The sequence below is a fragment of the Harpia harpyja genome, chromosome 23 (genome assembly GCF_026419915.1).
Source record: "Harpia harpyja isolate bHarHar1 chromosome 23, bHarHar1 primary haplotype, whole genome shotgun sequence".
Lineage (NCBI taxonomy): Eukaryota > Metazoa > Chordata > Aves > Accipitriformes > Accipitridae > Harpia > Harpia harpyja.
The window spans coordinates 2,035,494-2,062,075 of NC_068962.1; the positions used below are offsets into that span (position 1 = coordinate 2,035,494).

At 45.3% G+C, this 26,582-nt stretch overlaps 2 protein-coding genes across 2 annotated transcripts in view; one reads left to right on the forward strand and one right to left on the reverse strand.

The window, feature by feature from the left end:
• The window catches only part of UTP20 (UTP20 small subunit processome component), a 64,640-nt gene extending 59,159 nt beyond the window's left edge, over positions 1-5,481 (reverse strand). The window contains exons 1-7 of the mRNA XM_052774316.1: positions 5,346-5,481; positions 4,675-4,755; positions 3,806-3,872; positions 3,477-3,609; positions 2,816-3,004; positions 1,373-1,454; positions 150-287 (exon numbers count right to left, since the gene is read on the reverse strand). Coding sequence (XP_052630276.1) covers positions 150-287; positions 1,373-1,454; positions 2,816-3,004; positions 3,477-3,609; positions 3,806-3,872; positions 4,675-4,755; positions 5,346-5,390 — 735 coding nt within the window. The 5' untranslated portion in view covers positions 5,391-5,481. The remainder of the gene's footprint in view (positions 1-149; positions 288-1,372; positions 1,455-2,815; positions 3,005-3,476; positions 3,610-3,805; positions 3,873-4,674; positions 4,756-5,345) is intronic.
• Positions 5,482-17,928: 12,447 nt separating this feature from the next.
• The window catches only part of SLC5A8 (solute carrier family 5 member 8), a 29,242-nt gene continuing 20,588 nt past the window's right edge, over positions 17,929-26,582 (forward strand). The window contains exons 1-4 of the mRNA XM_052774482.1: positions 17,929-18,304; positions 20,440-20,505; positions 24,260-24,311; positions 25,884-25,951. Of these exons, the coding sequence (XP_052630442.1) occupies positions 17,972-18,304; positions 20,440-20,505; positions 24,260-24,311; positions 25,884-25,951 (519 nt within the window). The 5' untranslated portion in view covers positions 17,929-17,971. The remainder of the gene's footprint in view (positions 18,305-20,439; positions 20,506-24,259; positions 24,312-25,883; positions 25,952-26,582) is intronic.

Consider the following 26,582-nt stretch of genomic DNA (forward strand, 5'->3'; position numbering starts at 1 on the left):
CGGCTTTCAGATCATATTAAGTAATGAACAGCACACTTATCACCAAGGATCCACTGAGGTGAAGAAGACAACACTCAGTAGCTTCACTGAGCACTGCCTAAGGCTCCATTACAGCAACATTTAAACCAGCAATCTTTTCTTGTCTTTACCGTCTCTGCACAAGAGTGGAACATGTTTCGAACACCCTTGCACATCTCAAAAAGTAGCTGTCCTACACCTTCCACCTTCTCGGGGTGCTCCCCCAGGTCACGAAGCATTAAATTGAAGATTGCGTTTTTATCAGAAACCTATAAAACATAAGGAGAAAAAAAAAAAGTTATCTTCTATTCAGAGCTGCCAGATGGATAGAGGCAATTAAACAGCTCCATAGCACCACTTTACTCTCCTAGTCCTGCCTTCCCACAACAGTTCAAACTCATTATTTCTGCAACCACAGAAGGAAATTGAAAGGAGAAAAATGATGAGCTATTCAGTCACTACAGCGTCCCCAGCCCCGAGACGTACACAGGTCTACCGAGGTCACTGCAGCTGAAATACATGGGTTTGATTATTCTTATGATTTTAGAGTTAAACATGTGCATAAATGCACCATTAAAGCAGTCCCAACTGAAACACAAAGGTCGTTGCACTGGTGTGGAAAGAGACGTGTATCAGCTGAACACAGAATTCAGTCATTCAAAACTATAACCACCTTGCAAGGACTTCTGGCCCAAGATTTTAAAACTCTTCATTTCTGAGAATTTGACTTGAAGTTCAGCAGTCTCTGAAAACAACCAATCAAACAAATATGCTTTATTAAGATCTCTCAACTTAGGACAAAAATGAGGATACTCAAATTTGCTAGCCAGTCTCAGGAATCCTGGCTTTTCTATATTATGACTAAATAAAAACCAACAACTACCATTCCTTTTCCCTACTCCGTGAAAGGTTGCTGTCTGATCTTGACTGATCTGCCTGGGAACATTATATACTGTGATTCTCAGGAATGCAAAAAGGGTTGTCACAAGAATTTCAGTTCTACAAAGGCCTTAAAAGGATTAGTGAAAACACCAGTGAGCAAATGTGCATTTACAAATTAAAGCCTCCCTTTTGCAAGATTACCTTACCATTTCTAGTCATTTTAGATAAATGAACCACAGACATTTGGTTTAAATGCTCTGAAAACAGAGAGTGCTAAGGCCTCTATTTGTCACTGCTGATACGAAATGCATGACCTTCTCAGTAAAATAGTCACTAAAAATGACACTCAGGACATGCTGAATGCCAGTTCAGGCCTTGTTAACCCTTCTTTGGAGAAAACCTAATATTACACATTAAATCCAAGTGCCACCACAGAATGGAGATAGCGTTGAAGTACAAACATGTCCCTTACCTTTCTCATTAGAAAGACAAAACTTTCGGCAGCAAAGTTTCTGATGTGAAGTTTGTGATGAGCCAGCAAGGTGCTGTACAGGCTACAAAGACACAAAATAATCCACTGCCTTAAAAGCAATGCAAGAATTACCACCAATTGGTTTTAAAACTTACGTTTTCAGTTTACATTGCCACCTTTTACAAACACTACGAATCTGTCCTCCTAGAGAGGGCAAATACCTTCCTCAACTCTATTCCTTCCCACTCTCCCTCTGGAGAAGAACACAGTTTCGCAAAGAAGGTCAAATGACAATGCCAGGCAAATTAAGCCGCATTCAGAAATACCTCTAAAATCTCTGGATCCACACAGATTCAACTGCAGCATCGAGATTTTCAATATATATACTCAGCAGCAGTAGATGAAACCAAAGTTGATTTGATAAGCCAGATTTGTATTTCAGTTGAGCCAACAGGCTCTCCTGTGCACTTAAAAGTTTCTAAAGATACAATTTACAGGGGTGATAAATATTTGCAGTTCTCTGATAAGTATCAGTAACAGCTGCAGGTGATTTAGCACATGTTCAGTGCTGAGTGAGTGGTGCCTCAGATTCACAGCCAAGCAGCTGTTTTTTCAATAGGCTTGACAGCTTTTGCTGGCTTGGGGAGGAAATCTGTAACCCCTCTTTTGTTCCAATCTGTTCCAAATTGAAACTAGAAGGAAGCAACATGGACCTACTGGCTATGACAAAAAGAAGAGCCCTGCTACCACAGTAATGTAAGATTGAACAAGCAGTCATACTGGGACAGGCCACAGGTCCATCCAGCCCAGTATTCAGCCTACAGCAGCAGTCAGAAGCAGACGCCTGGGAAAAGTTTAAAAACCGGGCAAGCATATACAAAATCAGCCTTCAACCACCTGCAGCTCGGGGACTCCCCAGGCCAGAAGTGGCTCCTATGCATTTGGTAACTCTCTCCAACTTGGCTAGTTTCAAAGCATACAAAACTGTTCATACCTCAACTGCTCTCTCACTAAACAGACAGGAAGAAGGGAAAAATATAAAGGGGAAAATACTGGGAAAGGAACAACTAAAGACTCAAAAGAAATCCCTTCAATGTCATAAGTCTAGGTGCCTGCAGCTGGGAAAGAGAAATGATACAACTATGACTGAGGTACTTGACAGGTACTCAAGAGACCTGTGTTGAATTTAGACTTGGTCACACGTTTCCAAGACGGCTCTGACAATCCAGTGTTTTTCTGAGCTTTGTTTACCCAGCTGAGGTGGATGCTTCCTCTTCCTTCCCCACAGGAGAAAAGGGGACGAAAGGCCCAAATCTGCAGCCCAACCCACATAAGTGTGCTAATAAGCATACTGAAGCATTAAGCCACATATTCGTGTGGCATTTACGTTTCCATAGCATCTAATAACTGCTGATCAAGACAGACATTAAACACGGCCTTTACCTGTATATGTTGTGTATGTCCTTCACCATCAATCTCCACAAGTATTTGTACAGATAGGAAAGAGAGGTAAAAGCCCATTCCAGCAGCTCTGTGTCCTGTGTATCCAGTAACTTGGTGATGGCCAGGAAAAAGTCATGGAAGTGAGGATAGAAATCAGCCTGAAGATCTCGAGCCAGCTGCACCACTAGACTGTGTTTCAGAAAATACATCAGTGTTAGTGCATTTCAAAACCAAACCAATAAAAACCTAGTTAAACGTTGCATAATTCAGCACAGTCTCCTTGGAAAGAAAGACAGCGTCACCTTTACTTCTCACTTTTATTTCAATATCACCTATTAGGCAGCTGTGGATGGCAAGAATCTTAAGATTTTTAAAAATCAAGCAGATAACTACACAAGACATAAATGGTTAACATCAAACAAAGCACATTAATATTCTGATACTCAGTAAGCACTCAGCCTAATTTGCTTGCCTTGTCTTAGTTGGGTTTTTTTGAAGCCTTAGAACTGTAAAGCTCTATCAGGGAAATATGACCACTTTGGGCATCTCATTGCTATATTTTCCTCAGGTACAATAAAGAAAAAGAACACTCACGACAGGACTCATGCTTACTTGCAATACCGTCAAGGCTCCTGACTATATTTTGTCACTATATACTTACTCTAATAGGGGTTGATAAGCAAGACTTCCTTCGACTTGCAAATGTGTCTTCAAGCTCTGCACAATGGCATTCTGGTAATAGACCAGCTGGTTGAAGGACTGGCATTTGTTGACCACTTCATTGTAGAATTGCACTGTTCAAAGCATAAAAGAGAAACCCTGAAAACTACTCCAGTTCCTGGTAAACATGTAGGATGTTGAAGAATAATAGGTCTACAGAGCCCAGTCCAAAAACCAGTCAATAGAAAATCTCCCATTGGGCTCTGGATGCAGAAGAAACGCATTTTAACAGTTTAAGGAAAGCAGGAAACATGAATAAAAATGACATACCAAAATGCTGAGTGAGGTTCAGTTCCCTCCATTTCCGCAGTCCTTCGAAAAAGTAGGTTTCAACCTCCTATCAAAACAAAGATAAAATAATAGCTACCAACCCCAATGAATGTAGCCTGCAAAGAGAAGAGATTCAAATGAAGAAAACTATCAAGTGCCTTAAACATTTTAAGAATATTTCAAGAAATCTTGATGACTTCCTTTCAAAAGATGCTATGGAATTTTCCTGAAAATAAGACTTCTCTTCCCATATTCAAAACACATCTGAAAACTTTTTCTGGTGACAGAACTTGTTTAGATAATCGCTTTTTAGACCTCTGTTGACTGGCCTTGATAATCTAGCACCCAGCACAAATGCTTTGGGATTTCTTTTGGCATCCTCACAGCTATTGAGTGGGAAGTTCAGAAGAACAATCCAGCAGGCCGGGAGGTAATAACCTGCAAAGCACTATAATCACAATGATGATCTATAGGACACATATAAATGACCCATCTTTATGATCTATAAAGACACATGCCCACGCTTTAGACACATGCTGCAAGTACTGCAACTACTCTGCACCCGTAAGTCTTTGCAGGTCCGGTCCTAGGACTGCTGACTGCCACAGCAGCATCTTCCATGCTCAGAAACACCCAGAGGCCCACCAGCCACATGGAAGCCATCAGGGTGGCACTCTCAGCATGGCAATACTGCAAAGCAGGTCAAAAAGTAAAGGGGAACAAAGCATGAAATGAGGCTCCAGGAAAAGCAACTCTTGCAGGAACTTCTTTCCAATTTCCTCCTGAATAAATTTCTTAAAGTGAATCGCTCATGGAGCATATCTGCTTGTGATGTGATTTCAGAAAATGACCGCAATTGCTGTTCTCACCTCAGCGTAGCTTCCAGTTCTGTCAATCCGATGGATAATATCGATATTAACATTGCTTAAGCGCTCCGAAAAAGTAAGAAACTGTAAAACAAAAGGACGTATAGGTTTCGTGCTCAATTCTGAGAACGGCCCTTCTAAGTCCCTCTCAATAGCACACACGCCGCCAACAGAAACCCCACTTGTAACGACGGGCTGCCAGATAGTACCCGTCAATCTGTAAACACTCCTACCAGAATTTTAAGGCAAAAAAAAAAAAAAAAAAAAGCTTAAAAGGCTGAGGAGCAGGACCGACCCTCTCCCGCCTCGCTCTGCACAACCAAGGCTCGCAGCCCTCCACACCGCGGTGGTGAAAACGCCTAGGTTACCACCGCCGCGGGATTATTATTTTTTTTGTTAAATCACGTCAGTTTCCTACACCGAGGCAGCGGCGGGTGTACACGGACGGCGCCTGGGCTCACGGAGCCGTCGCCGAGGGCCGGGGTGAGGGGCAGAAGCCGCACACTTCAGGGCGGGTGGCTCGGCCGCCACCCCCTCACAGCGCTGCGGAGACCCGGCGCGGCTCCCCCCACACCTCCGGCGGGAGCCGGGCGCTACCAGTAAACCAAACACCGACGACGAAAAACTAACGACCCCGGCGGCCCCCGAGACGAGACGCGGCGCGGTCCGCTCACCCGGTGCGTGTTCCCCGACTTGTGGGCTGAGGACTTGCTCTTCATGGCGGCGGGGCGGGAAGGGAGGAGGGCAGCCCCGCACCGATAGCCACGCGTGCGGCCCTAAGCACCGGGCACCGCCATGCCGGCCGCGGGCTGCCGGGAGGAGGAGGCGGCTCCGCCGGCGGAAGGGGCCGGCGGGCGGGCGGTCCCTGCCGAGCGGGACCCGGCGGCAGGCGCTGTGGGAGGCTGGGGCGCGCCCCTGCCGCCATCTTAGGTTGGCGGCGCGCCGCCGTTCCTTGAGGGCTCTGGGCAGAGCGGCTCGTCTCCGCGGGGGGCTGGGGCACCCCGGTAGCGGGGGGAAGTCCCCAGCCGTGCCTGAGGGCGAGAAATCGGTACCGGGGAGAAAACGTTGTGTGGGAGAGCGCAGCTCTCAGCGCGGCCACCGCCCAGCCACCACAGCCCCCGGTCTAGTGCAGACCTTTGCCCGGACCTGAGAGAAAGGGCTCACCCCAGGCACAGGCGAACGAAATCCTCACACAAGAGCAAACAGCGGTACCGGGGCCCGCGGGAGCTCCTGCCTGCGGCCGCGGTTGTGAGAGGCGGAGGACACGGGGGGTGAATGGAAGCTGGATGAAGCGTTGGTTTGGGCAGGTGCGGTACCGAAGCCCAGAACCATTGTGGGTTGCAGCTTACCAGGCTTGGGAGTTTGTCCTTCCCTAGTCTGCCTGTCCTGCTTACAGGCGGCTCAAGGCCACTCTCAGAAACCAGGCTCGTAGGTTATTCGGACAGCAAGAGGCAAGGTTGGATTTGAGCATGGCTGAAGTTCGCTATTAGGAGCACGTAGGGACCCACAGGTTTGAACAGACCCAACAGGTTAAACACTGCCAGGTGCATCCAGAAAAGCTGCCCAGGGGCAGGCAATAAGCCATTAACACGATAGCCATCTGGCCAGGCAGGGGAGCGTGCTCGCTCCAGCACCTGTGAAGTCAAGAGCACTGCAGAGGCAGCTGTTAGCTTTAAAGCTTGCTCTTCTGCTGCTGGAATAGGAAGGACTTCTGATATTTGCATTGCGTTGGAATAGAATGCCTAATTTAGGCACTTGAGTTTGGAAAGGTTGGCTTGAGTGTTTCCAAGCCCAAGTATCTCCATGAGAAAGTACAGCTAAAAGCATGTGGAGAGGTCTAGGTCCACAAAAGAGCTTAGACACCAATATGCAACTGTTTAAGAGCACGAAGATGTCTTGAGACATGGTTAGTAAGTTCACCTAATATGTCTCCTACATATTGTGAAGTGGTGAAGAACTGTCCACAAGATCTTTTTCCCATTATGAATAGCATCTTGCAGAGTTGTGGAACTCCCTGGGATGCACATGCTCCAAAATCATTCAAGGGAATGAGCAAAATCTAACATTCATGGACAGCAATGGGGAGAAGAGCTCAGGCGTGCTCTGCCTCGTGCAGAAGAGGAGTCACCACCAAAAATAAAAGACATGAGAGTTTTTAAAAGGTTACAAATGCTTCTTTATGTTTGTACACTGGCAACTTCTCAGAAGAGTGAGACAGGCTGGACGTGCAGCTACTGATGTTGCATGAGAGCTTCTGCCCACAAGAACTACTGATGAACTGCGTTTCAGCCAGCACTGAATACAGCACTTGGAGATACATCTGAGTGAGCCTCAGGGTAGTAGCTCAGGTATCGATACCAGTATGGCCACAACAGTAGGTCTGGCACTTCAGCTGGGAATGTTCAGTGACCCAGAAAGTCTCTTCCCTACTTCTGTATGAGTTACAGCTATGTTAACAATATCCTTTCTACATATACTCCTCTCTGACTGCAATCCCTCAAGCCTCAGGCCTTACTCTTTTACTTTACCAGGAAGAGGTGCGGCTCTTCCATCTCTGGGCAGGTCCCAGCTCCAACACCCTGTGATTATCTGGTGGGCCCAGCTTGTAAGCAAGTCTCCTTCAGAAATCCATGCTAATGGCAAGCAGATGGCCTTCTGAAGAGTGATGGCTTAGTGGTAGTAACACCTGTAGAGGCACGTAAAGGAAACCTTTGTAAAACAGCACATGCACGTCTATCAGAGTAGTCACCTATGCAGATCTTACTTCTTCAAACACTCGCTGTGGGCTACAACCACCAGTCCCTGACAGTAATCCATCAGCTATTCTGGGGCAGGGCTAAGATTCTTATGTTTTCTCCATTCCTGGGCTTTTTAGTCCTGCTGTCCAAAATCTATTTGCTGGACTCGGCAAGAGCCAGAGCCACTCTATGTAGAAGCAAAGCAGGCTTGTCCTCTGGAAATGTGTCTTACCTTGAGTCAATGTTACAGTTTACAGTTGGGGTTTTTTTGTTTGGTTTGGGGTGGGGTTTTGTTTGTTTGTTTGTTTTTAAATAAGCACTGTCAATTTAGTAATTTGGGTAAAATACCTCAATATTTAACTCAGGATGGAGTCACAGGGCAGAATTCATCTCACATAACCTGCAATATTCACAATGCACATGTTTGCCTCTGAGCAGTCACTTCAGGCTCCTTTTTTATTCACTGCAGATCTAGGCACATTATTGTACTCGAAACATCTGTGTTAGAATAAAATGAATCATGCCTCAGAATTGGTAGTCTCAGAGAGTCTAGATGACCCCATTATATGTGCGTATCTGCAACTGAGCCTGTGAATGCCCCTCATGACATGGCTCAATAACTACATAAATACACAGTATTCAAGTTATTGTGGAGTTGCCCTACTTCCATCGTATTTTTATGTGTATTAATCACAAGCACAACACATGCTCCTGAAGCCCGCATGACACTGAGTTTCTAACCTAAAGGACATGCTATATCTGGTACAAGCCAGGACAGCCTATTTTTAACCACAGGATATTGTAGATTGCGTAGGTACACAGGTGTAAGATCAAATTTTCATTTTTCTACTATATTCATATGGGCATGGTGGAGATGTGCCAGGAAGGGAGTTTGCATAGAGAATTTCATTGTGAGAAGATCTTGCTTTTCAAAATGAAATATAACAGGCAAATAGATTTAACAGAAACACCCGTGAATTTAGCCAAACAACTTCCAAGCTTGGATGCCCAAAGGTGGGTTCCTCAATCAATATTAAAGACGCTAAATAACCAACTGGTGTCTTGAAGTGGTGAAAGTTACCTGCCTTGGTTGTGAACCCAGAAGCCTTTCTCTTTGCCTGTCTTGAGTCATCCCATAGAACAAATTGGGGTGCATGGGCTGGGTGCAGCTGGCTGGAACCCTGCTCCATCACAGGAGCTCTTCGAAATCCTCGTCGAGGGGAAAGCTGGCATGAGTTTGAAGGCAGGTTATACAAGTGCATGAGGTCTTTGGTGTACTTTTTCAACTGAAGCGAAAAGATTTTTTTTTTTTTTTTTAATTTGTCTGGAAAGTAAGGAGAGCCCTTTGAAACACAATGACATATTTTCACTGCCAGTTTCCTCCTCAGCTTCTAGCTGGCATTTTGCCTTGCCTTGCAGGAAAAAAACCCACAAGATTATGTAGCCTGTTGTCAAGAGCACTTCCATTTTCAAAAACAAAGCATACAAGATACTGGAATCCTGTTCTGCAAACTGGTGGAACTGTTTGGCTATGTTTTTTCTAATATACCTGAAGTACAGAGGTTCTGCAAATAATGCAACTCCAGGTCAATGCTAGCTGAGTCAGATCAGAAAGCATTTTGGACAAGGAGCTGGAATATAGATCCCAGATTTCTGCAGCTATTTGGTTGGGTGGGTGAATGTTCATGCCTGAAATATCCTGAACTTAGGGACTTCACTCACAGAAAGGAGCACTGACAACCTGATTCAACCCCTTGAGACATCTAGGCCAGTGGCTCCTCTATTGCAAGTCAGGGTCCTGCTGCAGTGTCAGGGTTCTGCCACAGAGCTGGAACAGGCGGGCTGCACTAGCTCCATCTCTAGAATTAAACTGAGTAGTGCCAGAGCACAGGGATCATGCACACCAGTTAATCATCAACACAATCCCTGGCACAATTTTGGTTCATGCCAACTAGTACTATTCCAAGGTTTCTGCCCAGTAGGAAGTCACACCTCGGGGGTTTTTGAGGTGGGAAAGAAAGTTTTACAGTTTAGTTTGTGTTGGAAAGGAAAAGGGTCTGATTTCTGCACAGACAGCATTTATACAGATGGCCCTGGGACAGGAGGGGTTTGCAGTGGTGACCACTGCTGCTGTTCTTCATCCCACTGCTCTGCCACAGCCGCAGCAGCAGAACTGGCTTCAGCCTTGTTGAAAGCGACAGCAACAGAGGCAGCAGGAGGTGCGGAAAGGAAAATGAACAGGGAAGATGGAGTCTCGTACCCCAAAAGGGATGCGAATTCTCTCCCGCATTTCACCCTCACCGCTAGAAGGAGGGGCATCTGGATTTGACAGGCTGGCTGTCAGCTTTCTGGGACTGCTAAACATCTGATTACAGTCTAACTCAGATTTCTGAAAACTGTCCTGAAACCTGGCTGTTTGGAATGTCCAGGAACAAAGTATAAAGCCTTTAGCAATTAATCTGAAGCTATGCTCCCAAATCCCTCCTTCCACCCTACCCCAAATCCCTCTTGTTTGTTTGGAAGCCTGAAATGACAGTGTAAGACAACAAATTTGGGCTGAGGGATCACAACTCTACGTTTTAAGGTAAAGTTAAACCTTCCAAAAAAGGGGAGATGGAAAATGGTAAAAACCTCTTAGAAACAGGTGCATACAAGGGAATGCTTCATTCGAAATCATTGCCATCTCCCATATATGATTTTCTTTCTCTTTTTTGTCCTCTTTTGCTCTGTCTTTATTGCTCCCTTGGTCTGTAAAAGGCTGCTGAGGAAATACTAAATCAATAACCCAAGACAGCAATTTCTCACAGTGATGGTGAGAAGCTAATTGTGACTAGAAAACATGAAATCATAAAAAGATGGGGGCAAGGATATTTCCTTTCTCAAATAGTTTCTGCTTTCAAACTTGCAAAGTCAGTTGTACATGACGTTCAGGGGCAAATAAGGCCAGGCTCAGCATTTTGTTACTGAAAGGAATGGGATGTTCCTGCTGCCATTGAATAGAAGGTAACATACTAACCAACTGATACTATTCTTTCTATCTCTGGATCCATCTCATTCATACAAGATAGATCCAACATTTAGCATCCTAGATTTGAGGTTTTGTCTAATTAATTTGTAATTTTTTCTTTCTTATTTGAAGCTTGAGCTGTTCCAATAGAGAGGTTCCAATAGAGACAGTACCTCGGTTAACAATTCCTGGCCTCATAGATCCAAGAGGCATAGTGTACAAAAGCTGAAACTCTCAAGAAAAGGTCTAATAATCTCAGCACTGAAGAGCCCTTTAGGGAAAAATGATTTAAACTGATACGTACCCTCAAGCTGAGACTGTTATGAAGCAGTCTAATTTTGGTGTGTACTGCTTGATGAAATGTTTGTGGGTAGCTTAGAAAAGTGGAAGAACTTATACAATATTGAGAGAAAAAAACCCTCAATAACCTATTAGAATGCATGCTAACACTGGATACCAATACACTACAATAATAAAAGACATTCACTGTAAAAGTCCCAGTGTGCCTGGATTGGTAAAGTCCCCTTCCCGTGGAGTTGGGCATGAAAATCCACATAATGCATGCTCACTGTCTCTCACCCACCACAGATCACCTACCGTTCCCCAGCATCCTGCAACAACCATGAGACTGCAGTCCAAGAAGCCACAAAAACTATGGTGTGTCCCAGCAGCATACTGGGAGAGACCAAGGATACTGGCAGTGTTTCCACTCTCCAAAAAACCAGGGGTTTGCTATTTGAAATGTCCAGATAACATCAGAAATAGGTGCAATGAGTCCCATGTTATAGAGGAAAACTGAAGAAACAAACCAAACCAAAGCCAAAGGCTGCAGACAGTTGGACCTGAGGGAAAACCTCCTGTCTTATCTTCATTTGGTAATGAATGTCGCTTTGAGGATGTCTGACAAGCAAACCAGTCAAACATATAGAGCTGGTGCAAATATGCATAACTGCCTTCAAACATTTCTAAGCAATGTATGCGTCCGTGTGATCTCCAGCGTGGGCAGCCTTGACAGAGAGAAAAAGAGGGACTGAAGAGGATCAAAAAGGGGTTTCAAAGAGAGGCAAGGCAGTCAGTTAATAGAGACACCCAAAAAATTGAAGAACGAACTGAATAACAAACAGCAATTTTGGGGAAAATGCCTCTTGGGACTGGGGGTCCAAAAAAGAAAGTATTCTGGCAGAAGAAATGTGAGAGGGAGGAGAAAGAGAAAATTTCTTAATATAAGGAGACAGGGGGATGAAAGGACTGAGGGAGCACAAGAGATTTAGCAGGAAGAATTACAAAGAAGGATGGGAGGCAGATAGCAAGGGAGATGTCAGAACTGGTGATAGACACTCCAGAGTATGAATGAAAGAATAAATAAAAATAATCAAAAAGAAGAGCTAGTTAGGGCACTGGGGCAGTGGCAGGGAACATTTTTCAGAGTATTTTTAAGTGCCAAAGTTAGCAGGCTCATTTCCAGAGGCTTCCTCTGTAGAAAATGGAAAGAGACAGGCTCCTCCAGGGAGCAAGCATATCAAAGCAGCAAAGTTTCTTTCTGAAGAGCTTGTCTCTCTCTTTCAGTTAGAGAGGAAGCGTAGGGAGCCAAGCTGCATAACCAAGGTACCTACACTGTACACCTAAAGCAAACACATCTCAAAATAACACCAACTAGAACATGTCAGCAGAGATAGTTTGGATAGCAGGTGGTGGAAAAAGGGAAAACAACAGAAATAAAATAAGGAAATTCAGAAAAGATCTACTCAGAAAAAAAAATCAATTTTTCGTTGATCATTCTGGTGAACATTTGACAGCCCTTTCTCATACATTAACTGCAAGTAAGCAAACTAGTTGAATTGTAATTCTGTTGATGCAAAATTGAACACCTTAAATAAACAAAAGATCCCAAAGCCGTGGGAATAAAGTTCAAGCATGTAACTTATTTATCCTTTTGAGTTAAAGAAGTAAAATCTGTACCACAATTTTATTCCCATACTAATTGTTCTCTTCAGCAAATAATTATGCATACTACATCTCACTGCATAGGCAGTCCATAAATAAATTTTGAAATTTGTTCTTTTAAATGAAAGAGTAGAATTCGCCAGCAAGTACATAATAGGCTCCAAATCATTCAGATTTAAACTCTCAGTATTCAAGGCTAACTTAAGTACTTCCTTCAATCCTAAGGCACTGACTATTGATTTTAAAAGGTGTGTTGGTATTAGGGGGTTACACAACCTGAAGTTTCCTTCTCAAAACCATTAAGCACTCACATTTAAATTGTTTTGCTTGCAAATTGCATTCGTTCAAATTTCTGTGGAGTGCAAAAAATAGAAAAAACAAACAACCAAGGAGGCTTAATTCAAAATGTCAATATAAACATGATTTATTTCTGGGACTTTTACACATCTCTCTGGCTCTTTTCCCCCTATTGATGTCTCTCTTTGGAAGTCATTCCTTCTCTCTTTGTGTGCCAAACAAGCTAAGCATGAGATGACAAGCACTTCAAGCAAACAAGTTGTTACCCTGCAAGACTTCCCATGATTAGGGTCTGAAGCAAAGACCTTTTGCAAACCTACACCCCTTCAAATTTAGGACTCGGATAGGATGAGGATTGGAAATGCTACGGACATAGAATTAGGGAACTACGCTTCTTGAAATATTTAACTTGTTCTGTTTATGGTGGTGTTTTAAGGCATAAGACACTTGCAGTTTGGATCACATCCTTGCTATTGCCCACAAACAGCTCACAGTCTGTGCAAGTGGGGCTGCACATAGCAGTCTGTGCTTTGGGCACTGCAAATCCAACCAGCTGGAAAGAAGTTTCTAAAAGTATGCTTGGAAATGTACTCTATTGATATTCTTGGAAATAAAGAGGTGACAATTGCAGGCCATCTCTGTACAAGAAAATCCCAGAGCTCGGAATGCAGGTGCCACATGACTATTTCTGAAGAACTGATCCAAATTTCACAAGGAATATTGATGATGATACTGCTCTTCTGAATATCCTTGCAGGGTCATTCTGTCATGTCCAAACACTATTAATAGAAGAAGAGCTGACAAAAAAAAAAAAAATTAAATAGACAGCTAAGAACATCACTAAATAACACTGTGGAAGATTTCTCTAAGGTAGCATTAAACCAGGAGAAGCAAAGTCAATGATGATGGTGGTGAGGTAACTAGCTGTACTAAGCCCAGCAATTCAGAACAGCAGTGGGTGGACAAGCACAGCAAGCAGGAGAGAGCGTGGAGCCAAACACTAACTGATCTTCAGAAATATAAAACACTATCAGCAATGAACTTCCATTACACCAAAATCCGAGCAGGCTTTCCAAGGTGATAAGTGCTGTGCAGGAAGCAGTTGCAGTTTTATTAATTTTGCTGGAAACAAAATTTTCCAGAAGTAAAAGAAGTGCATTTTGACTTGAAGCATTGCATTGTGAGAAAAATCAAACTGTCTAATTAGGATTCAATGATTAATTTTGATATATTATTCCTAATAATAACGATGAGCAAAAGGAAATTTAACAGGTAGCTCCATGAACAGAGGAGTAAATGGAACCTGGATCCCCATAGTTCTGTGTCTTAGTGTTGGTTGGCTTGTGTATTTAAGAAGATGAGAAGCTGTGCCTGCAGCTGGCTGGTTTTAAGGTCTGTCTTTCATGCGGTTTCACTGTTATCTAATAGAGGTTCGGCTCCTGCTGCAGTCTTCCTTTCAACAAGAACATTTATGGGATCCCTCCTTTTTGCCCATCTACTTTCATGAAACCGGTAGTGCCTTAATATCTCTGAGGCCTCTACCCCTCTGTAAATTTGGTCACGGTGTTCAATGGTTATTGGATAGAGGGAAAACACCTTCCACATGCATACATGTATGTAAACACACAGAGCATGATCCTGTGCCCCTAATTTCCGAAGCAAATCGTCCAAACAAAAATAAACAGGGTTTTTCAAAATGACAAGTCATAACACTGTTCCCAGTGTAGCCTGTCCCAGAAAAGGCCAAACTGAGTACAAAAAGGCCAAAAATTAGTTTTTGCAGATTTTGTTTCGAAATGGTTTTGTTGTTTGGTTTTACCAATGAGCAGCCATTCTCTGGCAAGGTTTCTAAACTGATCCCTGCATAAGCAGAAAAGAACAGAACTCAGACTTCCGAACCCAGTCCTGGCATTACACAGGAGTGCAATTGAACACGAACAGCTCTTTATCTGCAAACTCAGCTCAGCTGGTGTAGGTACAGCTGAACCCCACACAGTCTGAATCTGCACACTCAAGCAAGGAATCACTGGAAGTTGGAGAGCTCCCAGTCTGCCAGGGCAAATTGCAAAGGGTCTTGCAGCACTGCCAAACAGCATTCACTGGGCCTCCAGTGCTCTCCCACCTCACTTCCAGTTGCTTTTGCCCATGCCCACATTTGCCTACAAGCAGGACACCCCTCAAAGTGTGTTCCCACAACTTAGTTCCGAGAGGTGGGCAGCATCTCTCCAAGTGCAGGGCTTGATATATTTATCTCATCTATAGAAGGAAACCCATCCCACTGGTCCCCAATGCTGTGGCCCATCCACATGAAAAGGAGTGGGCAGGGACTGTCCTTCCAAGCAATACAGACACTTCCAGTAACACCTCACAGAGGTGTCCAGTAATGGAGATGAGCCCAATACCAGCACGAGAAAGGAACTGTTTGGACCCCATAGGGCAGTCTGGGGTTTGTTTAGGCAGATTTACGGCCTTTTTAACTTGAGGGTGCTGGAGAAATGTGAATCTTACACTTCCTGCTATTAAACATCAAATCCCACTGATGCCAGTGGATCTCACAAGAATAGAGTCACAGAGCAGTGAGATGAGGGACCACATAAGACCCAACAGAAATGGGACAAGATGCTACAAGAAAAAATGAAATATGCTCTCTGAGTTTGGAAGACATTTAAATATCTATTGCAGCAATGAGAAAAAGCAATCACCCACAGTTCTGTCTCTGTTACACAGTACAAGCCCCCCATGTTCCATGGAGCTAATTTGATTTTGTGTCTGAAAAATCCAGAAGAAAAACATTTAGCCTTGTTCTCCAGGTCCACTTACTGTGATTTAGGACATGGGCATCATACAGATTCGCTGCTGCTTCCTAAGACGGAAAGACCTGAATGGGAGGATCCAGCCTTTCTTGCTGTATTGTTCATGCTGATGTTTGAAAGACAATTTGCTAACTCTCCTGTGAAATGAATCAAAGATGCCACCTGAAACCACAGTGACATGCATTTCCTCATAGCTTGTTGTATTTCAGTTGAGAGTCATGATTTGTTTTCCAATACATGTGTTTACATCCAATACTGTGTTTACATTATGTCAAAGATGATAAAGAAGCAGAATCAAAACTGCATTAATCCCATATAGTTAATACTTTAAATGCATGTTATTGTTTGAATAGTTTGAGCAACCTAATACCTGAAAGAGTGCAAACAAGTGACACTGAGCATGGAGCGCTGAGCAGCACAAGCTGTGGGTCTGGGCAGGAGGCTGCTTATGTCCTTCCTGTGACAAAGCGAGTGATCTTTTTGATAACACGTGTTTTTGCTGGACAACACCAGTTCATTGCACTGTGTGGGAAGGTGCTGATTTTGATTGAAGCTTTGCTGGGAGGGTTTCTCATCTTTCATGTGGTCAAAAGCCGCCAGCAAATTAGGGCAACAACCTCAGATAATCAATAGCTCAATAGCCTAATTGGTAGGGGTACAGCATAGGTTTCTTTCTTGCTCTTCCTCAGCAGGACATCTGGAAGCTGTTACGCATTGTATAAGTAATTAAAGAGTAATTGGGCAAGAGAGACTGACGTCCTAACCTGCTGTGGTGAGATTAGGACATGCCACTTGCACCACAGTGGCCAGCTTCTGTATGTTCAGGGACACTCGCACTCCCAGGTGTGCATCTAGAGGCCAGACCAACGCAGGCATGATTTCACAGGTCAGTTTATAACCCTGCCAGACTGGACTTCCACCTGCGCCCCCACCTTCCAGCATGCACTCAGAAATACCTACAAATGGCCAGCCAAATCCAGAGGTCCCGTGGAGATAAAAGCGCTCTGTGAGCTGGGTTTGGCTGTTGGGTGTCCAGTCAATCATTTCTGTCTAAGATAGGGAAGGCTGCTGAAAACTGTCTCAAACCTGTCAGATGCAAACAGGTCAGAGCGCCTCGTGCTAAACACAGAACACTTGCAGCAAAGACTGCTTCCAGCAAATCCACTTGTGGCTAAGAGCCAGGAGAGGCTGGGCGGGAAAGAGACTCATCGACCTGCCATGAAGGAATTTTTATCCTCAAACTGGTGCTGATGTGCCAGGAAATCACCTCCAGCACAGCACTCTGCCAATGCATAGTTCAAGTCGGAAAGCCGCCGTGTGAAGCTACTGAGCCCTGCTGCAAGGTGTGCTGCTGTCAGGCCCACCTTAGTCACCTTTGGCATCCTTAATCCCCCATCTCGGGTTGCTAATATATGGCAAAGTGGCCAAATGGAGTATTTGCTGTGCTAGTCCCGGATGCGCTGCTAGCTATGGAAAGAGGCACATCTCCGCCGTTTGACATCTGTGGCCTTGGCATCCCATAGGTGTTTTTGATGCAGTCCCCCGGGGGTAAGATACGTGAAGCTTCATCTGTGATATTCCTGTGCACTTTGACTCTTGGCCCTGCGATTAGTCGAAGAGCGTTAGCAAAACTTCCGCGAGCGCAGCGCAGGTGGTGGGGCTCCCCTATCTCAGAACTGTGGTGCTCAGCAGGTCGCCTTGGCAAATCTGCTGCGAGATCTGATTCAGCGAGTTATCTTCCAGACCGCTCAGCCCGTAGAAATGTATATAGGAAACCATGGTTTCCTCTTCTTCGTTAGGGGCGATGGTGGCTAATGAAGCAGGGTAGGAAATACCGTCCTGGGGAACTGTCCTCCCTCCCAAAACCCCGCACCGCGACCCACGTTTGCGCCGTAACCCGCTCCGGGCTTGCCCGCAGGGCCGGGACGGGGCGGGCGGCATTAGCCCGGGCTGGCCGGGCCGGGGCCGCGCCGCGGGGGATCGCCGCCCCCTTCCCGCTCCGCGGGGGCGCTCACCGCCGCGGGGAGGAGCGGGCACCGGCACCGTATAAGGCCCGCCCGCCGGCCCGGCTCCGCCACTCGCACTGCCGCTGCCGCCGCAGCCCGCGCCCCGGAGACCTCCGCGGGGCGCACCGCTCCGCTCCGCTCCGCTCCGCTCCGCACCTGCCCCGGCGGGGCGCACCGCACCGCACCGAATCTGTCCCGGCGGGGCGCACCGCACTGCTCCGCACCCCTCCGCACCGCTCCGCACCGGCCCCGGCGGGGCGCACGGTACCGCGCTGCACTGAAGCTGCCCCGGCGGGGCGCACCGCACCGCTCCGCACTGCTCCGCACCGAATCTGCCCCGGCGGGGCGCACGGTACCGCGGAACACCCGCGGGGTCCCGTCCTCCTGCACCAGCCCACCACCCCCCCCCGCCCCGTGCCGGCCCTGCGGGGACAGCAGCTGCCCCTCTGATTTTGGGGCAGATCCTCGGCTCCAAGGGCGAGTCCCTCCGCTAGCATGGGGAGCTTCACCGTCTGGGACTATGTGGTCTTTGCGGCCATGCTGCTGGTCTCGGCCGTCATCGGGGTCTACTACGCCTTCACGGGAGGGGGCCAGAAGACGTCGAAGGACTTCCTCATGGGGGGCCGCAGCATGACCGCCCTCCCCGTCGCGCTCTCCCTCACCGCCAGCTTCATGTCAGCGGTCACCGTGCTGGGCACCCCTGCCGAGATCTACCGCTACGGTGCCATCTTCTGCATCTTCGCCATCACCTATGGCCTGGTGGTGCTGTGCAGCGCCGAGATCTTCCTGCCCGTCTTCTACAAGTTGGGCATCACCAGCACCTACGAGGTAAGGTGGAGGGGAAGGAGCCTTTCCACAGCCTTCAGGGAGCTGGGGGGCTTCTCATGCCTGCTTTCTACGTGTCTCCCCTCAGCCTCTTCCCCCAAATCCCCCTGCACTCTGTGCTGCTCCATATCTCCACAATGCCAAGAGCAGGCTGCAACCTGCTCTGTCCCCAAGTCTGCCCACACTGCCTTCGCAGAGAAGAGATGCTCAACCCTGCTGTCTTGGCTCAGGAGCTGTGCACCATGCCCAGATTTGTTTCCTCACTCCAGATACTCAGTTCAGCAGGTGGATTAATCCTCGTGCAGCTTGGATGGTGACATGTGGTTAATGATGTGTAATTAATATGCCAAGAGCAGAGTGCAAGAGCATCTAACATAGGACCCAGAGTTCTTACATCACCCTCCCTCCAGATAGGTTTCTATGCTTAGGTGCAGCCATGAATGTCCCCCTCAAGCAGAGTATATATTTGTGCTGTTCCTAGAGATTTGGGGGAGACACCCTTTCCACCTGAGGCTGTTCACACTGCTGAATGTCTTCTCCATTATGCTTATACAGGGAGGTCAGCAAGTGCTCTGTGTCTGCAAGAGTTCCACCAAAAAGTGGCTGGGCTGGACTTCAGCTCAGCGTGTAAGTTAAAGCTATAGCTAGCAGCACAGAGACACCTGGGGTGGTGGGACAATCGCAGGTCAAGTCTGACTGTTTTGGGGTGAGGAAGCACCTTGTCAGGACTTTCTTCTGACTGAGAAGGTCTGTGCAACCTGTTTATCTTCCTGCATGGAGGTAGTTCGTAGCTGCAGATTTGGAGGCAAATTGTTCTTTTCACAGAGGACATTGGGAAAGGGGGCATCGGTGCAGGTGAAAGTCCTTGGCCAGCTACTTTGGTCTTTAGCATTTTATTACACTGAACAGGGGCGTTGCAGCGCTGGAGGCCGAAAACAAGGCTTCTGTTGGTAGATTTAGATAAGAATTCACCAACAGAAATCACTGGTGGCTTCCAGTGTGTTTTAAACTACTAATCTTTGGACTGTCAGTTATGATGATATTTAAAATAGGGCTCTTTTAAATAAAGACTTATAATTATGACTGGAAACTCACTGATAATCTTGGGGTTAAATCAGAGTAAAGCACCTATAAAAGATATATCTTCTATTTGTGGACAGAGTTCAGAGATTAAACAACTTTTTGTGTATGTCCGGGGGTCAGCACTGATTCCCTGCATGGACATGCTCACAGATCACGTTTTAAATGTTCAATTCACGAGTAAGCACTTTGAGGTACTTCAGCGTTTGTCTGTGTCGATTGAACAGATCGGCAGGCAAAGGAGATCCCTTTTGTACAGCCACACACCCTAGAGGGTTGTTAGGACAGATGGTGGAAAGAAACCTGCCCTACAGCATGACAAATTCATACCGAGGTTGTGCTGTCCCAGGCTAGATAGAAAAGTGAGGGTTCCTGTTTTGCAAAAGGCTAGATTTCCGCTTACCTGTAGAATATGGCAAGCTGCTTTGGGCAGTGCAGGTGAGGATACCATGGAGGGTGCCACTGACCACTGAAAACCTTCTGTCCTCTCTCGCAGCATTTCAGATGGAACCACACTTAATGCCAGAGTTTCCAAATTGACTAAGGCTTAGGAATAGCCGTAATGTTTTTCTCTCTGATTTCACAATGCAAGTGGGTTCTGTTGTTTGCTGGTATGTCACTGTGAACTTTTAGGTTGCCCTGTGCAGATTCAGGAGTTGGACTCGATGATCCTCGTGGGTCCCTTTCAACTCAGGATATTCAATGATTCTGTGATAATATGTGCTGGTCTTTGCCAGGTCACGGTGAACAGCTCCTTGTCTATTGAGTGCCTTGGGGCAGCTGGGTAGCACCAGTTTCCATTCTGCAGACTTCATCGTATACTGACTAGCTTATGTCTACTTCACTTGCTGGCGTGTTATTACCCAGTGGTGAGGTTTGTAAAAAAATAGCAACTCAAGTTGAAGGAGATATCAATCAAGGTGACTAAGAGCTTTGGCCATTCATGTAAAATGTAAAAATGACACTATGCCCTTCCTGTATTTCTCATTGCTTCACTCCAGTCCTATCAATAGTACCAAGTTTCGTTATAAACATTTGGGTTTTATTCTCTTTTGCAGTATTTAGAGCTTCGATTTAATAAATACCTGCGACTCTGTGGAACGATCCTCTTCATTATACAAACGGCAAGTAAACCTCAAAGCTGTTCTGCGGTCCTCGTAGCCATCACGATTCTTCAGCTTAGTGTAACAACTGTTTTCTCTGAAGGGTTGATGAGGTTACCACAGTGCACGGGTGGCTGGGAGTGGGAGCAACAAAGCTCTTTCCGCTCCAAAGCAATGAGGTGGGGAGCGGATGCTGGGCTACCTGCCCCTTGGGTCTCTGTGTTCATTGTTGAGCACCCAGAGCAATCACTTGGCATCAGCGCCATGCCAAGAGACGAGCGACCCTTCACTGCAGGGTAGCAGTGCAAAGAGCAGTCGTTTGCCCGCCTGCTGGAGAAACCCACAATGGGTTCAAAATGTAAACATGCCCCAATTATCTACAGCGGCAGTTTTCATCCTCTGGTGCATGGATTCTGGGAGTCTGACTAATTCTCAAGGGTCTGTGAAAGGTGACAAAACAAGCTGTCAGGAGCTGTCATTTACTGCACAAGGGTTTGCACTACCACTGCTGGAAAAAACCTGGGTGTCTGCAAACTGAGAAGTAGCAAATTACTGCCTTGGGGAATGTTAAACTAAAGCAGTCCCTGAAATTATTGTTGGTGCAGTTTGCTGTAGCCAGCCCACTGCGGTAGTCAGTATGAGACCACAGCTTTTAAATGTACAGCGAGCGTGTGCCAAATGCACCAGAAATAAAAATGTGTCCTTTTCACAGTTTTGAAGTGGACTTTTTGGGGAATTCAAAGCAAGAATGAATATACAATCGGAAAGCTTTTCAAGTTACCTGCTTGCTTTTTGCCAGTTTTTGTATTTTTAAGACACACCAGGAGTTACAGGGCAATCACACTTGCACCAATAAGGTGGTGGTCAATGCAGTGCTAATTACTTATTTGAACAGTGCTGCTTAGCTGACATTTATAGATATGCAAGCCCACAGGAAGAGTAGAGTGCTAGCATGTGTCAATCCTGACACTGCTTCATGAGCAAATATGAAGACATCACAGTTGCATAAGTTGGAACAAGCCAAGCATAATCTTTGCTTGCAAAGATCAGAAAAATAATTCTATACAACTTAAATACACGCTCAAGGAAATTAACTAAAGATCTATACGTGTCTTTCTGTGCCAATCACTAACAACTTAACCTGAATAATGAAAAGAATAGTGAGGAAAGGAACCCCCCCCCCAAGATTTTAATGGTGTAATTTTAACTGTTCTGTGAATATTGGCATGTGTTTAAATGAAGAAAAAAAAGGATATGTAGTAATACAACCTGAAAAACTACTGAAGAAGTGGAAAGATTGTATCATCAGTCCTGTTTTAATTTACACAAAAATGTGATCATACTTGTGACAAATTTTAATTTCTGGTGGTTCAAAGCATCTGGCACTTGTTTGCTGTGTATGAGAAAGCCACTTTCTCATGCTGAATCCCTGAATTAGCAGGCTTGGAGAGATACGGGTTTGACTGATGGACTATTAGATGGATAAGGAATTGGCTGGATGGTTGCGTCCAAAGAGTTGCAGTCAACAGCTAAATGTCCTAATGGAAACCAGTAATGAGTGCTGTCCTTCAGGGGTCTGTACTGGGACCAATACTGTTTAATATCTTCATCAGTGACATAGATAGTGGGATGGAGTGCACCCTCAGCAAGTCTGTGGATGACACCAAGCTGAGTGGTGCAGCTGATTCTCTAGAGGGAAGGGATGCCATCCAGAGGTACTTTTACAGGCTGGAGGAGTGGGCCCATGCGAACCTCATGAAGTTCAACAAGGCCAAGTGCAAGGTCCTGCATGTGGGTCGGGGCAATCCCCAATATCAGTACAGACTGGGGGATGTTGGAGCAGGTCCAGAGGAGGGCCACAAAAACTATCAGAGGGATGGAGCACCTCTCTTATGAGGACAGGCTGAGAGAGTTGGGATTGTTCAACCTGGAGAACAGAAGGCTGCAGGGAGACCTTATTGCAGCTGTTCAATATATAAAGGGGGCTTATGAGAAAGGCGGAGAGAGACTTTTTACCAAGGCCTGTAGTGACAGGACAAGAGGTAATGGTTTTAAACTGAAAGAGGGTAGGTTTAGAGTGGACATAAGGAAGACATTTTTTGCAGTGAGGGTGGTGGGACACTGGACCAGGTTGCCCAGAGAAGTTGTGGCTGCCCCATCCCTGGGAGTGTTCAAGGTCAGGTTGGATGGGGCTTTGAGCAACCTGGTCTAGTGGAAGGTGTCCCTGTCCTAGGCAGGGACACGGACTAGATGATCTTTAAAGGACCCTTCCCACCCAAACTATTCTATGATTCAGCAGCACACGCTGACAGTCACTGTATGGACAGCAAGTCAAACATTGACTGGGTGTGACAAGTGTCAGTAGTTGGCTGTGAAGTGATGCAGCTAGTTCTGAGGAGACATGCACCAGGGACTGGTCAGGACTGGCAGCTTTCTTGGCACACAAGCTATATAGGAAAACCTAGAGAGGACTCATGGCACTGAGAGAAACAAACATGCGCACACACAGGCAGGGAGTGGTACACAGGTAGGAATAACTATTTTCCCAATGGCCCCACCATCCTTGCTGGCATGTGCTTGTAGCAGGTAGCAGGCGTGCAGCAGGGGGCCAGGGCAACCCGGTCATGCTGGGTGAAGCAGCCCCTCCATACTAATTTCCTCCCATAGCTGGATTACAGCTCACTCCAGTTACCTCTTGGCTCTCTCCCCAGCATAGCTGCTGGGCACGTGGTAGAGCTCCACCACAGGGACTGAATTTGACCTGCTCGAAAGCCACAGCAAGTAATCCAGCTGTTAGCCATCCTGCTCTGGTTTACCACCTGTGCCTAGGGCAGACTCCACACTCGTGGGAAGGGCAAAGGCTTGCTGAAAGCTGGATGACATCTGATTCTGCTGCTTTTCCATGCCCAAGTCCCACCCCTGTAAATCAGGTAGTCAGAAGAAGAGCTCAGCCATGGAAAGCTGATGCAAGTCAGCTCAGGACCTGACTGTGATTTAGATCCTTTGAATCAAGACCACTGACCTTCGCAGAAGTCGTCTGCATGTTGCAAGCTGTATTCCTCTGAACCACATCACAGCTGAATTTGTCCTACTAGTACAAGACAGTAATGACAGTGGTAAAAAAGCAAACAGGATTTAAAAATATACACAAAGAAATTATAGAGAGTATCAGTGTATGAATCCCATTATGCCCACAAAAGTGGATGGAGTAGCTCCTTGATTTGTCTCTATCTTTACTGTATTGGGTGAAAATACAAATCTGCTGATAGTCATGCATGGCTTCATCTTACAGGAGTGTAACTGCTTATAATGCTATCCATAATGACTAACTAATGCTGTATTTTTTGTTCTTACTCACATGCATTATAGTTGCATACTGAGAGCCATATTGATCCCAAGACTGAGAAAATAAATTGTAATAAATTCCTTGGCAAACCGTGTGTAAACCTCATCAACTTCCTTTTGCTCCTGTTTCTGCTGAATGACTGCAGTTTTAAAGCAATAAAATAAGTTAATTATAAAGGCCAGGAGAAGCTGAAAAGGGATTTGGTATTTAAGAGTCCCTGGTATTTATTTTTAAGAACACTAGCCTGTGAGACTGCAGTGCTGGTTTGTCTCAGACATTCATCTTCTAACAATTGGAATTATTTCTCAACAGTTACGAATTTAGGAAATATATACTGCATAAATGCTTGAAAAGAAATCATCTCAGAAAGCTATCACCTTTCCAGGAATTTACATTTATTTTGATCTTATATCTTTTTTCCCCTTCTAGACTTTATACACTGGTATTGTCATTTATGCTCCAGCTTTAGCACTAAATCAAGGTAAGATGAGTACACTGCAACTGTTCTACGGTTATAATTTTTTCTGCATATAGTACTGGTATGCTTTTTTTTGGTAATGCACACCTAAAAATATAGCTCAAGGCTTGACTCTGAAGTCTTCTGAGATTTCTGTTGATCCTGATGGGAACTCTGATAGAAGGCCTCCCATTTGTAATCCTAGTCCCTTAGTCCCTACCTGTAAGGAATTATAGAAGAGGCTCAAGGGGAAAGCCTGCTCTCATTTACTCTACCTCTCATGCAATATCCTTAGGTAATGGCTACATTCAGAAAAGTTAAGAAGACTTAAGTAAACTTTGAAGTCAATGCAGAGACTAAACACACATTTAACTTCCCTGGTTAAGTGCTCTTCTTGAAGAGGAGAGCCAGGCAAAAGTTCTGTAAATACGGTTTTGAGCTGCCTTGAACTCTTTAACTTGGCCTATCATTATGCCAGGAAAACCAAATCAACAGCAAAGAGATAGTCAACTTAAGATGTTTGTTGTGATATTTACAAAATTAAATATTTCCATTTTCTACTTCAAAATGACTCTCTGCTTTGAAAATGAGCTGCATTTATTTTTAAAGGGGGAAAAAAGCTTTTATGTGGAGCCAAATGAAACTTTTAAACTGACACAATTAATTTGTCCACTTGGCAAGAAAAGGCAATAACAAAATGCAAATAAAAAATGAATCATTTTGGCTAGAATGAAAATCACAATTGTTCTGTTCATTGGGGGTTTTTTTGGCTTGTTCACTAAAAAAAAGGAAAAAAACCCAACGCTGTCTGCATTGGTCTCCTCCAGTGTGTAAGTCCCACAGGTTTTATGTCCTTGATGTTTACATTTGCCCTGCAAATACATGCTAAACCAAGCTATGCCCTAGCTGGCTTCCAACTGGAAGCAATGTTTTTCATTAGCTTTGTTGCAGCAGTTCTCATTAGCCTGAGCTATCTGTCGGGGAGCCCCCGAGCACCCTGCCTGGTGCCACGAGAGCGTGCCAAGCTGCGGCAGTGACAGCCTGTACGCCAGCTACAGCACACAGTGTTGCCTGGCATAGACATACTATCATGCTTCCCTAAAAGAAAGAAGAATAAAAGAAAGGCTTTTAGTCTGAGACATTTCTTTCAGACCATGCTTGAAGCACCTTGCATCCGTGGAGCGTCGCCATGCTGTCTACTTGCGGAAATCCCTGCCTAAGGACTCTGTGGGACTACCCAGGCGCTTCGAGGAAGGACATGTGTTTTAAAACCTTCCTGAGTTGGGGCCTACAAACATACTGGATGCGTTGTTTGGCAGCATTCACATTAAAGACAAATAGCTTCTTAGATCCTGAAATATATCTAACTTTTTAGCACTTTCCAATCTCTGTAACAACTGTTTCATTTTTAGAACTGGTTAGGGTGAATCCTCCAGTATAGACCCACTAATCTGTTCATTGCCATTTTTACCTCCTACTTTTGCATTTAACTTATTTCTAGTTTTTTTCAACAACCAGGTTCGGGGTGAAAAATCGACCTTCAGTTTTTTGTCCCCAATGCGTCATTCACACTGGTGCCATTTCCCTCTTTTTCAGTCACTGGCTTTGACTTGTGGGGCGCAGTGGTGGCGACTGGTGTGGTCTGCACTTTCTACTGCACACTGGTACGTGGGCCCTTTGGCTGAGAAAAATCTCTGTTCCTTTCACCAATCACATCAAATATGGAATGTATTGAAAAGTAGCCTAATAACTGGGTTACCCCATGGGAGTACATTTCACAGCGTAGCTGTAGCCACAGGGCCATATTCACCCAGGGACTTCTCTGGATGCAAAGGTAGCCACTATGTGACTCAAACCTTTTCTGTTTTGATACATTCAAACTTCTGTTGTTGCTGAAAGAACGTCAAGAAGATAGATTTCCCTTCCTAAAAATCCTCCTGTGATTTTTCTTCTCATCTAATAGTGTTTAGCTGTGTAATTTGTCAAGCACCTGCTTACTGCAACTATAATAGTCCTGTCTGTTATTGAATAGAGCAACTGAAAATAGGAAGTGCCACATGAACAGATTGGTCTTTAGATTAGTGTTAATTGACCAAGTGTCTAGAAATTATTAAATGGAACCTCAGTGACAAATTTATTTGTATATGTTGGATTAAATCATGTTTATTTTTATTCACATGAATGGTATGCCTTCTGGAGTTAGTGGTACTGTATACGTGTGAGCTGAGCACTGTCTGCCAATTTATCTTTTGATACAAGCTTCTGAACCAGATTATGTGATGGAGGAAATACTGA